General features: G+C 32.5%; 1 protein-coding gene across 4 annotated transcripts in view; it reads left to right on the top strand.

The window, feature by feature from the left end:
- The window catches only part of LOC106713096 (cytohesin-1), a 36991-nt gene that overhangs the window by 19142 nt on the left and 4075 nt on the right, over positions 1-13774 (top strand). For all 4 annotated transcript variants that reach the window (XM_045679730.1, XM_045679728.1, XM_045679729.1 and 1 more), the window contains 2 exons: positions 7563-7695; positions 12003-12201. In XM_045679730.1, coding sequence (XP_045535686.1) covers positions 7563-7695; positions 12003-12201 — 332 coding nt within the window. The remainder of the gene's footprint in view (positions 1-7562; positions 7696-12002; positions 12202-13774) is intronic.

Genomic DNA, 13774 nt, shown 5'->3' on the forward strand with positions numbered 1-13774 from the left:
TGTTTTTCTTTGTTACTTAATTGCATTACAAATGATAAAGATTTATGCAATGTTTCGAACTACTTAACGTAATAAAAAATTATGTTTACTCCAATTTTGTAGAATTTAACTCTGATATGAATCTGATGTGGTTACAAGAGATTAAAACAGCTAATTAAAAAGTGAGCAAGTTAGTAACACTTTTTAAATATTTTCACGTCGACAACATAGTCGAAATTTATGCAACCATATCAATGTACCGTGCGCATCCGGTTTCGGAAGTCGCTAAACACAGGGAAAGTGAATTAATAGGGGAAAGTCTAAGGATTCGGATGATTGCCCACTCAAACGTTGTCTCATCGCAACACGATATCTATAACTTTAATTGTGTAACAACTAGCTGTCGCCAGGGTCTCCGTCCGCGCGGCATTAATAAAAAACTTTGTGAGTAGCTTGTTTGTTCTTCCAGACTATGTTCTACATCTGTGCTAAATTTCATCAAAATCGGTTGAGCCGTTCCGGAGATACCTACTAACAAACATACATCCATCTAAACTTTTGCATTCATATTACTTACAAAAGACACGACGATGACAAATTAGTATTTTTATTAGTAACATTCTTATTTACTAGTAGCTAACCAATACGACTTAAGTATGGAGTTACCCGAAATATCAGGAACCATATTTAGTAAATATGAATTTCTTAACGTATTACAAAACTTTATAAAAACAAGTAAATATCAGGGCAAGTATTTCAAATCAAAATAATTATTTATTTTGATATAGTACGTGCATATATTAATATATTTAAATCCAACGGTGCACGTATGCATATGAAATTAACGCAATAAAGCTGGCAAAGCCACGGGCGAAGCAGTCGCGCATACAAATCGTATCTTAATTAAATAACAAGTTTAAAGTTGTTAACCAATAGACGCACAGTGCGATATTATATTGCAAAGGATCCATCTTGTGTCATTGCATCAACACTTGATATAGATTGATGGCATGCTATTATATTCACTCTTCAAATTTTTCTCTTTATACTTTGACAATTGCATACGACATTTATTTCGCACATTTATTCGCTCTAAGAATAAAACAAACGTCCTTTCTTCTTATTTATAAAGGTCTATGTCAGTTAAAAAACAATGCCCTTAAATATGATTATGTAGGCTAGAAACTGCTATTTTTATATAAGCTTTTAGTCGCCTATTGGCATAGACAAATTGAGAAGCCAGTCAGTGCATAGTGGGTTATAGTGTCAGTACAAAAGGACATAGAAGTAAATAAATAAAAATGAATAAAATAACAAAACAAATTAATTTGGAAATTAAAAGTATTAACTTAAAAGTCATTAACAGTTTATGTTTGAACAGCAAGATAAAGGTGAGTAATTATAATAAACAACAAGTTGAAGGTATTTCACAATTATTTGTTTTTAAATCACTTAGTTTCAGGGTGTTTTAATTCGTTCCAGCGGTTTTGCAGCGGTTTTTAGTGCTCTTTCCTAATCGAAGCCTTTAATGGTTGATTTTATGGACATTGTATGGACATAGATACCGATCATTTAATTATTAATATTTTTTAATTCATATAAAAAGTTTTGATTTTAAAGATTGTATCACGCCAAATTTAATTAAGGCAATGATTCACTGTTACAAAAGGCAGTCGAATTATTAGTTACAGATATCGCCAAAGATTAAACTTTCTTTCAGTTAATTTTATACACTTTACTCAGCGAGACCGAAATCTTTTCGGTTGCGAAATCCGACGAAAGTGTAGCTAAATGATTGCATAATAATTCTCTAGACCTCGGGTCACACTTTTACCTCAATTCAATTGTTTATAAGTACGGATATGGCGCAGTGCAATGTTACCGCAACGGTCCATTATTTCCACATTACGCCAGATACTGAGATTTAAGACTTACGAATGTCTAATGCGATCTATTCGGTTATTAGCGAGAGAAATTTGTCTATACGGTCCACGAAATCGGTGTTGTGAAAGCAATTAGCATAACAGATTTACATTGATTTTTTATAGTCGATTAGATGGAAAGTTTTGATGTGTAAATGTTACACAAAAAACGCCGTAATATAGCAGGTTCTGCTATTTATACTTCGGACTAATCTGCATCGTACATTACTGGATAGCGTCGCTTTTAAATGACGCGCACCCAACAAATTACCGATGGGGGCGTTCCGCGTCGACTGCTGTAGTCTGTACGCGTGGATCGATGTCTGGATCAGCTCTGGGAAAATCTAGGTATGTGATTGATATCGTAGGCGTGCTTATGTTTGTCTAATGGTTATCAAAATAACAAACACTTATAAGTCTTACTTCGGAGTCACGCCCGCCAGTCCAATAAACTTTCATTTATTTTCTTTTTCACCTTTGGGTTAAATTCTAATATATCAAAATAATGAATAATTTATATTAAATTTGTTACCGATTTTCCAATAGAGTATCTTTTAAATAAGACTATGATGGTATTTTAAATCGCATCGTAAGTTCTATTATTGCTCAAAAAATAAGATATAAATTGTAATCGAGTATTGTATTATAAACATAACTAGTCTAGACTATCCTTTGATAATGATGTTTATGATTAATGTCCGTATTGTTGGCGCCCCTCTACTTAACGCACTTCATTCACATAAAGCACTCGAATGCAGGACGTGTATGAACTAAGTAATTTCACTCTTAATTGAAAGTCAGATGGACGCGCCGCCTGCAGGATGTAAGTTGTACAATAAAATTAATAACTCCGCAGTACAATGTTCACTTCTGTTCTCAAAAAAAAGGTTAGAGGAAAATTTTAGAATTCCTTTCCTGACTGTACCTTCTACTTCTAAACAATGTTTCGCGTATTCATTGGGACTTTTTGATATCACGACTTTACTAGACTAAATCCTAAGTTTTACTTTCTTTTAATGATGAAACGATGGAAAATTAAATTTTACTTTAATACACATAAATCAATGAAATAAAAAGATTGGCATAACATGTTACGTGCGAGTAAAGTAATAAGTAATGCAATAAAATGGTTATATGTATTAAGCAATAAAGTTTGTTCGACACATTCACTTTTATCGCTGAAAGGTTCAATTGCAGTGAAGAATTACTCCACCATTTTCAATAAACATATTCCAATTTACGTGGAAACTGAGCCGTATCAACGAAATGTGTAAAATATTTATTTTGGTATATTGAATTTGAGTTATATTAATTTTAATTTTTTAAGTTGACGCTTGAATGGATTTAACAAGTTACATAATAAATATTATATTTTTACGAAAATGTACCACTTGAAATGGTTCAATTGTTAAATATGTATTAATAAATAAAATTTAAGAAATTATACAGTTTTTGTACCTAAATGTATTGCGAAAAACGACATTGACGAGGAAGCAGTATAAAACGAATTTACATTAATCTACTCAATTGCAACAGTTCAATCCAATTTCAATTAAAAAGAGCACACAGTTTGTTGTAAAAGGAATAACAGCAACTTCAATAGCTTCATTTAATTTGAATTTCTAAAGAGACACGTAAACTTAATTATACTTGTACCTTTCTGTAACAAGAAAGATTTCTAAACCACTTTTCATGCAGGCACCTGATGCTGCTCCAGTAAAAACCTGTCTAGACAGGGGGGTTAATAAAAATAGAGCTCTCATAGGCTTGAACAAATGCACATATTATTGCCTATCTGCTGGAGTGCGAGTGTGCAAGTTATTGTCAACTTTTGCGAGGAAAGCAATTTGCTGTAGAATCTATATCGATGTTTATTTAAAAATTATTCACGTCTTATGAGTGCGAAGAACTTATTATCCATTAAGTTCTTTGATGTTTTCATTGTTTTAAATATTTAACTTAGTGAAGTAGATATCACTACAGGCGTTTGAAATTTATGATTTCAGGATATACGTTTCCAAAGTAAAAAATCCTCTTGTTTATATCCAAATACCATTTTCCAGTGCAGGCTTTCAGCTTTACTTCAACGATAAAAAGAATTGTTTATTCACCGTTGTTTTGAGTTACTATGATACCTTTTTGTATATTAAAATATACAACAATTATGAGGAATTTGTAAATACTTTAAGCATTTCCAGTGAACACAGTTTTAAATCATGAAGCTTTTGTTCCAATTGTAACACAAAAGGTTCTTTTTTTAAATACCTGCCAGCATAGCACAAAATTATATTATTTTTACATTTATTCATAAGTATTCCTAATTCCGTTTTAATATATAATATTATTTTAATATTTAATACTAGCTTTTACCAGCGACTCCGTCCGCGCGGAATAAAAAAAAAAAACTGGGTAAAAATTATCCTATGTCCTTTTCCTGGTTCTAAGCTACATGCCCACCAATTTTCAGTCAAATCGATTCAGCCGATCTTGAGTTATAAATGGTGTAACTAACACGACTTTCTTTTATATATATAGATAATAATTTACGTACTCGGTAAAAAAAAACGATAAGCATTTTAATATGAAGTAAATCAATTTTACTTCTTTCCCTCGAACCCCTAACTTTTATGTTGTATTACATTCTCATTTATAAGCGGTAGGGTTTTTAGTATTATTTTATCGTCTAGACGAGCAGGACCCACGTGTCCCGGGGGAGTGGGTTGCCGACCGCAAATTATGTTATGCTAGTTTCACACAAGGGCAGAACAGTGAGGCAGTACAGTAAACAGTCAGTGCTGCTAATGTTTTACCGCACCTTACTTCCAATACATAATATTTTGTTATACTGTTTTGTACTCGTGTAAAAGTAGTATTGCGGCGCAGTCAGAGCGTAGCGGTGGAACGCTCGGTACTTTGTGAGCTTGTTTGATTTATTTTATCGTATGACTGACAATGAGTCATTATATCGTACAATATTTTTTAACGTCATTTATCGCTTCCTGTGGTGCGATCTTGATTTCGGTAATGTCCCCAAATAATGCGGGAACTTTGTCTATCAAAAGTCGTGTCATTTTCCGTAACCTTTATTACCTAGTTAGTTTATGAAGTACGAATTTAATTTGATCCTTATATACATATTATAAAATATGCATCAAAGACTATACTATACCCATGCTAGTGGCTAGTAATAGCGCCCAATGTCTAAAATGTGTGATTATTAACGATATGATTAAATAGATTAAAGGTGCACGTCTTTTAAATTTATTGATAAAAGGTCAGCGTTATATTTTCAATTATTTTATAATATAATTTACATGTATTCATTATACATGTAAATTTTAATTTTATTCAAAGTTAAGCATGATTCTAGGTAAAGGTAGTTCTAAAAGTTTATATTTAAATACACCTGCTTCTATGACTTTAATCAACGCGACACTTAGGACAGGTGAACACTTTAGCTATAAAATAGAAGAAAAGATAGAATTCCATTTCTATTTTAGTAATAATTTAATCTAGATATACTATCTGAATGCTGACTATCTGACAATGTCATACCTTTATTCCTTGTTTGACTCCATTAATTTTTGATTAAAACATTGAGTTACTTTACGCAATAAGTTTATGAATTCACTTTAGAATTATAAAGTACTAAACTTATGATTGTTAACCTTGTAATATAGTAGTTGCAGAATACTGTTGTGAAACAATGTTCAGCTGAACGATTCAAACAGTCTGCTGTAATAACCTCCTTCTTTTTGAAGTCGGCTAAAAACTAATGTAAAGATACAGATAGTATGAGAGCGCACGACGGGCGAGCAATGCTTGACCGAGCAATACGTCTTTTTATTTGCATTACTCGTTACTCGTACAAGCTAGTTTTTATTTGTCATGGTCGGTGTTCCGTGGTTCGTCTATTTTATTGTCGATTCTATAGTCTATTTTATACTATCCTAGACGCTTTATTAAAGAATCTTTTTTATATACGAATCAAAATAGTAGTAATAAATAATAATCCTGTACGAATTTAATAAAAGCTCTCAATGAACTAATTTATTATGAAAACGTGACAGTTGTCTCTCTGTTTGACAACAAACCAATTAAACACTAAATTCGTAACAAAAACGTTACATTTTGGTCCATAAAAAGAAATAAGGTAAATGTAGAAAACAAAGCGAAGACATTAAAAATATTAATGAATGTTAAAATTAATAATTATTGTCCTTCTCAGTAATATTTCATAATTCGTCTTTGTTGTTTTAACGTTTAGTACGCTGTAGACAATTTAGTAGTCTTTAATTGAAATGAAGGGGAATGTGATATGAATCATCAGCAAAACATGACTAAAGAAACTAGTTCCACCATATGCGTAAAGTACTGCATTTTATTCAAATTTAACATTGTTCCGAGCTTTTTCTGTGTTCTATGAAATGCTACGACTGAAAAATTCGAAGAATCTGATGTTTGTAATAATCAGATGAAAAGCCTGTAACAATGTCAAATTTGGCAGAAATTTCCTGTTAAATAACCTAAATATTATCCATAATTTACAGCTAATTTTACCTCCTAAAGTGAGCCACAATGACACAGTTGACAGAATAGTGCTAACATGTATGATTTTATCACTTATACGTAACCATTAGTCTTACGTATTCAGGTCTTCGATTTAAAACTTACTATAATGTGATTTATTGTATACAAAATTGATTCAGAACCGTTCCATCTCAATTTTATATTTTATTCTAGGAATCTGTCAACTTTTCCACATCTCCTATAACGTGCTTGCTCATCTCTTTTAACTAAAAAAAATTCACTAAAAAAAAATAGACGTCCTTCTTATAAAAACCGGTGCAGCAGTGGTGCGAAAGTAAATAATGTTAGGCATTCTAATTGCGAACTTCGGCTTAGCTTTGCGGTTCACCTTGCCGCCGCGCCAGTGCGGTGGACGCGCGGCGCGGCAATGCTCGCTACAATTTGTACCTATCAACGGAGCTTGCTAACCGCAGGCTAGTTTCTAAATTATTGTCAGATTGTGTACAAGTTATGTACATTAATAACTTGCTAATCCCTGTATACTCTGTAGCGCCACATAAAGAAATTTAAATTGTAAAAACATTTTAAAGAATAGTGCATATGGTTTCAAAAGTAACCTTTCACTACCCTAATTGAGAAACATTTCTTGTTTGTAATATTGGCAAAACAATTTTATCAATTTTAATTAAAATCAGAGCAGTATGACCGGAAACAGAATTATAATTTATTATTAAAGTTGGCACTCAAATTGTATGATGTAAACAACTTGTTCATTTCACTACTCTTTACTTATTTACTTAAGTTGTGACCTACATTCTGTTACTTGTTAAATTGCTTGAAGCTGAGACTGCAAATTTCTATTAATTTTAGTTCCGCCTTCTATTTATTCATCAAATAATTCAATGCATACCAATGTTTATTTCATGCATTTATTAATTTTTTTTATCATGATATGATATGGTCAAATTTTTGAAGTCCCTTGTTTGGAAATTTTACATGTAAAATTTAATATATGACAAATATAGTAAGGAAAAGCATTATCTACTACCAATCTTGTTGAATATCCTCTTACATTTTTACTATAATTAGCGATGCGGATCCAAAATGTTAATTTTGCTTTATCTTCTGCAGCAACTTAAAGATGAGCTGGGCGAGGTCGTGGCGGAGCTGGAGGCTCTCGACGGCCAGGAGGAGTGCAAACAGAATAGCAAGGCCAAACAGATGAGCATAGGCAGAAAGAAATTCAATATGGACCCCAAGAAAGGTAAATCATCTTTCTTAGCTTAGAACTTCCCTCTACATGTAACAATAATAAAAATAACAAAATTAATCTTTTAATTTGACCCACGTTTTATGGATCTTTATAACAAAGACAACAGATAATTCACGGCCTACACAGTCGCTAACAACTTGTCTATAAGTTTTATATCCTGAACATTTCGAAGGTCTCTTTATATGAATTTAATTACATTCCTAGCCGTTGCTACGGTGACTTCTGTTTTTTTTATTAATAATCTATAATTAATGGCTTGGATAAAGCGACAATTTTTTTTAATATGTACTTTAATAATTAATTTTTTGGTAGTGTTAAATTTACTTACACAACTGCCTATGTTTTACTCTACAATGAAAAAAGTTGAAAGAAAACTATATACATTTTCCTTTACCGAAGTAACCTAATATAATAATATCTTTATTAGACACTTATGATGGATTAGACACACCAGAGATATAATTCTTTTAAACCACACTTCTCTATCTATTCCACTTTCTAAGTTTTTCCTTGGAAATATAAGTTGTCGTTGGTCAATTATAAACTCGTTGATGTATGTGATGCCATACGTAGCTGACTCGTCATTGTAGCAGCATTAGTAGACAGGTGCGGCATTCCCACGCTCGACGAGACAGCCACCAGATGTTTCTGACTTACTGGATTATCTAAATGTCTTTTAAATATTAAATATATTTCCGTCACTTTATAATTCACTTATTTTCTGACATAATGTCAAATTAATAACGATGTCGATCTGTACGTATTGTTTTTTATTCGACTCATGATAAAGATTGCCATCTTTGATTGACAAGGACTTAATTCCAGAATCTATAAATCGCACTATTTAGTTCATTTATAATTTTGTCTGTCCTCTTCTTTAGCATTTAGACTGCAGTGTAACAACCACGACGAATCATGTTTTGGTAGACATTGAATAGAATAAAATTAAAATGTACGTATATCAATTAATGTTTCAAATTTTAACACTGAAGCCTTCTAACATAAAAGACGATTAAGATAAACATGTCAAATGCCCGGCTTCCAAGACACACCTGCCCGGCTAACCATGTTATATAACTGATAATTAACTACGATGCTCGCACAATGTTTCCTCATTTAATTAGTGGATTTAATGATATCATAAAAGGTGCTCAAATAGATAACAATCTGCTTAATTGTGTGAGCTATAAATAATTATTTTTCCGCACGGTTGAGCACCATAATTTTGTGGAAGATTTTTATTTTTCTTTATTAATCGATTATGAAAAAATCTAAATCGTAAAACATTTTAGACTCAGAAAAGGTTGTCTCTCGCATCTTTCAAGCTTGAAATTTCTTCAGTGACCACATAAATACATACAGCAAACAATTTTATGTAATGAATAATTAGAAATTTAAATATAAATCTAAAAATAAACTACACAAGCTGTTTAAATGACCGTTTTGAGAAACGTCACTTTAGGCTTTTTAACGCAGCTTATGTATGTTTCTAAAAGACGAATGTGGGTCATGTACGCAGAATGCATGTTATAAAACGCCGTCCTTGTACTGGAAATGTAGGTGCTGAGACATGTTTTCTTCAAAGTTCAACATAATCATTAATTCTATGAAAATAGTGGACACGAAAATGAGTTCTCTATTTTGAAATAGACAAAATTATAGAGATCAAGGTTATCAATGTTTGCTCTGCTAAACTAATATTTTCATAATAAAATTGGGACGTTGGTAAATTTTCTGAAAAGCAATTAAACAAAATAGGCACATCACTGGTGACGTCTGTTTCCTTAAGATTAAAATCGCAAACGTTAATATTGTTATCAACAAGGTTATTCACCTTCACGTTCTTCTATAGCTAAAACATCGATGTATGTACTCAACTTTCTAATAGATTTTAATTTGCCTTCCAATCATTATTTTATTGCTGTGATTTTCATATATTTTTTAAATAAAAAGAATTTGTTATCTTCGCACTGGAGGAAACAATGAAATTTGGAGTGTTTGTTTGATGAAAAACGTTTAAATGATAAAATATATCATGAATTTTTTTAATTATTTTAATACAAGTTATTTATATTGTAAAACATTAATATAATACGTTAGGTATGATATCTTTAGCCTGTCTATCATCACTGCTCTGTAACTAATTACCTATACCGATGTCATCTTATAAACCAGTCAGTCGCAAAGGTATTTTATTTACACAGCAATAACTCGATATATGTGCATACCTTCCTACATCAGTTAGGAATGCGTAAATATGCTACGAATAATAAACAACCAGGAAACACTGTTGTGTTGCGGTTTTTCCAAAGCAAAATAAAACAGTATTGACTATTTTTATTTGAAAGTATCTAGAATTTTGTATGTAATAACAACGCAAACTTCTGCTCTTCCGAAGTCGACCATTGATAACTTAGTTTATTTTCGTCCATTTTTCCCTGCGTTCATATTACTCATTTCCTTTCACTATATTTGCATTACGCTATGTATACACAAAATCTTGACAGCTTTTTGTTTTACTGCCGGTGCAATCAAAAGGTCTCTCGTTATCATCTAATTAGGTCGTGTTTGACAGCAGGAAGTCAATTAACGTAGAACAAGTCGAGGAAAAGTGCATTTCCTTTGAAAACTCTTGCGAGCTCGCTTCGCTGGCTTCGCTCCCGTTTTAAACAACGCCTCGATGGACAATAGAGTCGTCCTGGTTTTGCGGACAATGTAGTTTACGTAACACCCGCTGATGATAAATTGTTAACATGTATTCCTCTAAAGGCATGTCACCAGTGTGCGCTTCACAATACCTTTTACTGTATTTTCCTTCTTGTCAGCGTTGTGGTATACGACTTTTAATGTTCTTGTTTTTTGTATTGACTTGCAAGAGGAATAACGGTACTTTTTGTTTTAATTTGACCCCGATTTCCTTTTTCTCAAACTCGCTGTTAGGTCAATTTTTTCTTAAAGTTAATAAAGCCTGAATAAGATGCAACTAATTTAATGGTAACACAGATCCGTCACGATGACAATTTTAGCATAATTATTAACGATTCCTAGTTTCGCAGGCATTTGTAATATAGCGTTCTAATATCGCCCTGACTGAATTGCATACTAGCAAGCGGTTAGTGTATGCTCTCATGCATAATTCAAATTTTATTTCATGACTTGCCGTATATACTCCTATGTGATGCGTTTCACCCCTTAATATTTATTGATTCCGTATTCATGTGATCTGAAAGGTGCATAAGTCTTTACTTGGGTATACATGTAATAAAATGTTTATGGCAGGTGTTGATGCAAATACAAGGATTGTTTATAGTTATGCGAAACTTTGCAACGACTCAGGGCTAACAAGCTCGCTCGTTACTCTTGCCTCGCGTCGTTTGCGCGCCCCCACACCCTCTGCTTTATTTTTCACCATTCACGGCAATTTGTCATTATGTTATCTGCAATTTAGCACGCTCAAACATCGTAGTCATATAAAAAATCTAATGCAATGTCGCCATCTTACCTTTTCTGCATTAGTTGCAGTCTAAATGACGTTTCTTGTGGCGCGTACAAAACGCGTCGACTGGAATTATTATCTAGAAACGATTTAGTTCTTATACAACATTAATCATTCTGCAGACAGCAATCTAAGGGTACTGGAGTTAGGTATCAAAAGGAGGCTTCATCGATAAAAGCTCGGATCGCCTAACGGCCTACGCGTCCCGCCCCCTCTGCTGGGGAACCTTTGGAACTGATGACGTCACCCCGATCGTAATTTACGACTATCCTCGACATCAAAGCGCCTGTTTATCCCCTTTTTGCAATAAATTTCTATGCTTAGCAGCTAAAATTTTCTAATGCATTTTACTAGTATTTGTAGCTATGTCTGTAGGCTCTTGGGACAGATGGATGGGACAACCCAGTATTAATTTATTATTATTAAATGTTCTAATAATAAAAGCATATGATTATGGTTTTATAATAACACAAGCTTTTGCCCGCGAAAAAAGGGTTAAATGTATCTGAACATTTGCCAATGTTCCATTCCATTTCTTTCCCTCCATTGTTCAGCAATATCGTCTACTTTTGACGCATAACGTCGAGTAAACAACCGCCCAAAGAAAAAAACGCGTATCGGTTACGCGGTCTCAGATTGTTATGAACTCACTCCCTGTTTACAAAAAAAATTACCTACTTAGTCAAGGATGTAATCGTTAAATTGTTGTAAGAAAATTCCTGCGCAGTAATTCTTTTTAAAATAACAACAGATTCTTTTTTACTTAGATAACATAATACGACATTGACATTCTTCATTCCAGGCATAGAATACCTCTACGAGAACGGATTACTGCAAAGGACACCGGAGGACGTGGCGCAGTTCCTTCACAAAGGAGAAGGGCTCAGCAAGACTGCGATCGGTGACTATTTGGGAGAACGTTCAGAGTTCAACGAAGCTGTGCTTCGGGCCTTCGTCGAATTGCACGACTTCACGGATTTAATATTAGTACAAGCGTTAAGGTAACTAACGCAATATAATACGTTTTACATTAAATAAATTATTGTTTAAACTTTCGTGAGACATCATAATTAATTAATTAAGAAACGGCTAGTCGGTGCCGTCACCGGACGATCAAACGTGAGTTAAGCCGTTTCTTAATTAATTAAATAAATTATTGTTTAAGAATCTAATTTTCTTTGTAACAAAGAAATTAATAAAATTAACTCTTCAAATAGTAATAGTTGTTAAAGTTATTTTATTGATGCTAGCTGCTAGATTTAGTTCATGACGTCATGTTTATTATAAATATGCAAAATCATATGCATTTATATAGATTTCCGGAATAGACTGTATTTCGATTTCAATGGGTGTGTGTTAAATTGAAAATTAATTACGCAACAATCGTTGGATTCGATATTTTTGCGTAAATCAAAATGCACATTGGATTCACTGTTTTTCTAGATCTTAATGCAAAAAGTAATTAGGTAAATAGATTTGTTTTTTTGTAGTTAATATATATTTTTATCAATATTATTCTCGCTAGTTGTTTATTTTTCGCCGATTTGTACTGCTTTTCTGAGAACTCAAGATGTTGTTTATTTTAGATTATGAAATGGTATTACTGTTTAACAAATTATTTGTTTACATTATGAGCTTGTATCTGTAAGATAATTAACTATTCGAACACGTGTTCAAATTTATATTTATATTTTATATACATTTTTGCTTCCACCGAAACAGATAAATATTTAGCATTACGTAAGTGGGAAACACGCGATATTTCTATAATATTCCAATTCAATTTCCATACACTTTTGTTATAAGCGTTTAGGTAATTTGGCTTTAGAGATGTTTTGTTTTTTAAGTAAAACAGCAGTTATTTTTTGTGGAAAGAATTTCTTTAAAGGTATCCTTAGGTTTTCTATATTCCTGGTCAGACTATAATAATGTATCCTGATACTATAGTCATTTTTATTACTGTTTATGACGAAATATATATATCCATTGCATGCAGTGTTTTAATAACAAAAGCGGCTGTTAACTGTTGTGCGGGTCGCTATGCAAAGGGTGTTGTTTCAGTTGTATAATGAATAACTTGTCACTGTTATGCACTCATTGTCTTTTTATTTATACTTTCATTTATTTCTCCTAGTATGCATAATATAGTCCATATTTCCACTGAGAAAACATCATTACAAAGATACAAAAAAATGTTTTCTTTTTAATATTTTGTTTTTTACTTATATTTAGTAGGATGACCTCATTTTATATCCTGTTTAGTGGCGTAGGTTGGTCAAACTTATAGTCTTCAAAGCTACCAATAAACATACGTAGGCGTGAAAGGCAGGAAACTGTCTCTGAAGGATTTTTTCACATTCCGTATCGTTTCAATTCCCAGATAATTGGCTTAATGTAAACAGTGCTGTTATAATCTATACTAGTTTTGAAAAAAAAAAATACCCATGTGGGTATTAACATTGATAACAGATAGGTCATTAACATTGGGACTGTTTAAGGTTTTTTCCTGCTTTAGTCACGAAAATGTACACGAGCGGCATATCCTGTTTGCGATAATAAATGTCCTTTGTTTAC

Source organism: Papilio machaon, chromosome 10, assembly GCF_912999745.1.
Source record: "Papilio machaon chromosome 10, ilPapMach1.1, whole genome shotgun sequence".
Taxonomy (NCBI): domain Eukaryota; kingdom Metazoa; phylum Arthropoda; class Insecta; order Lepidoptera; family Papilionidae; genus Papilio; species Papilio machaon.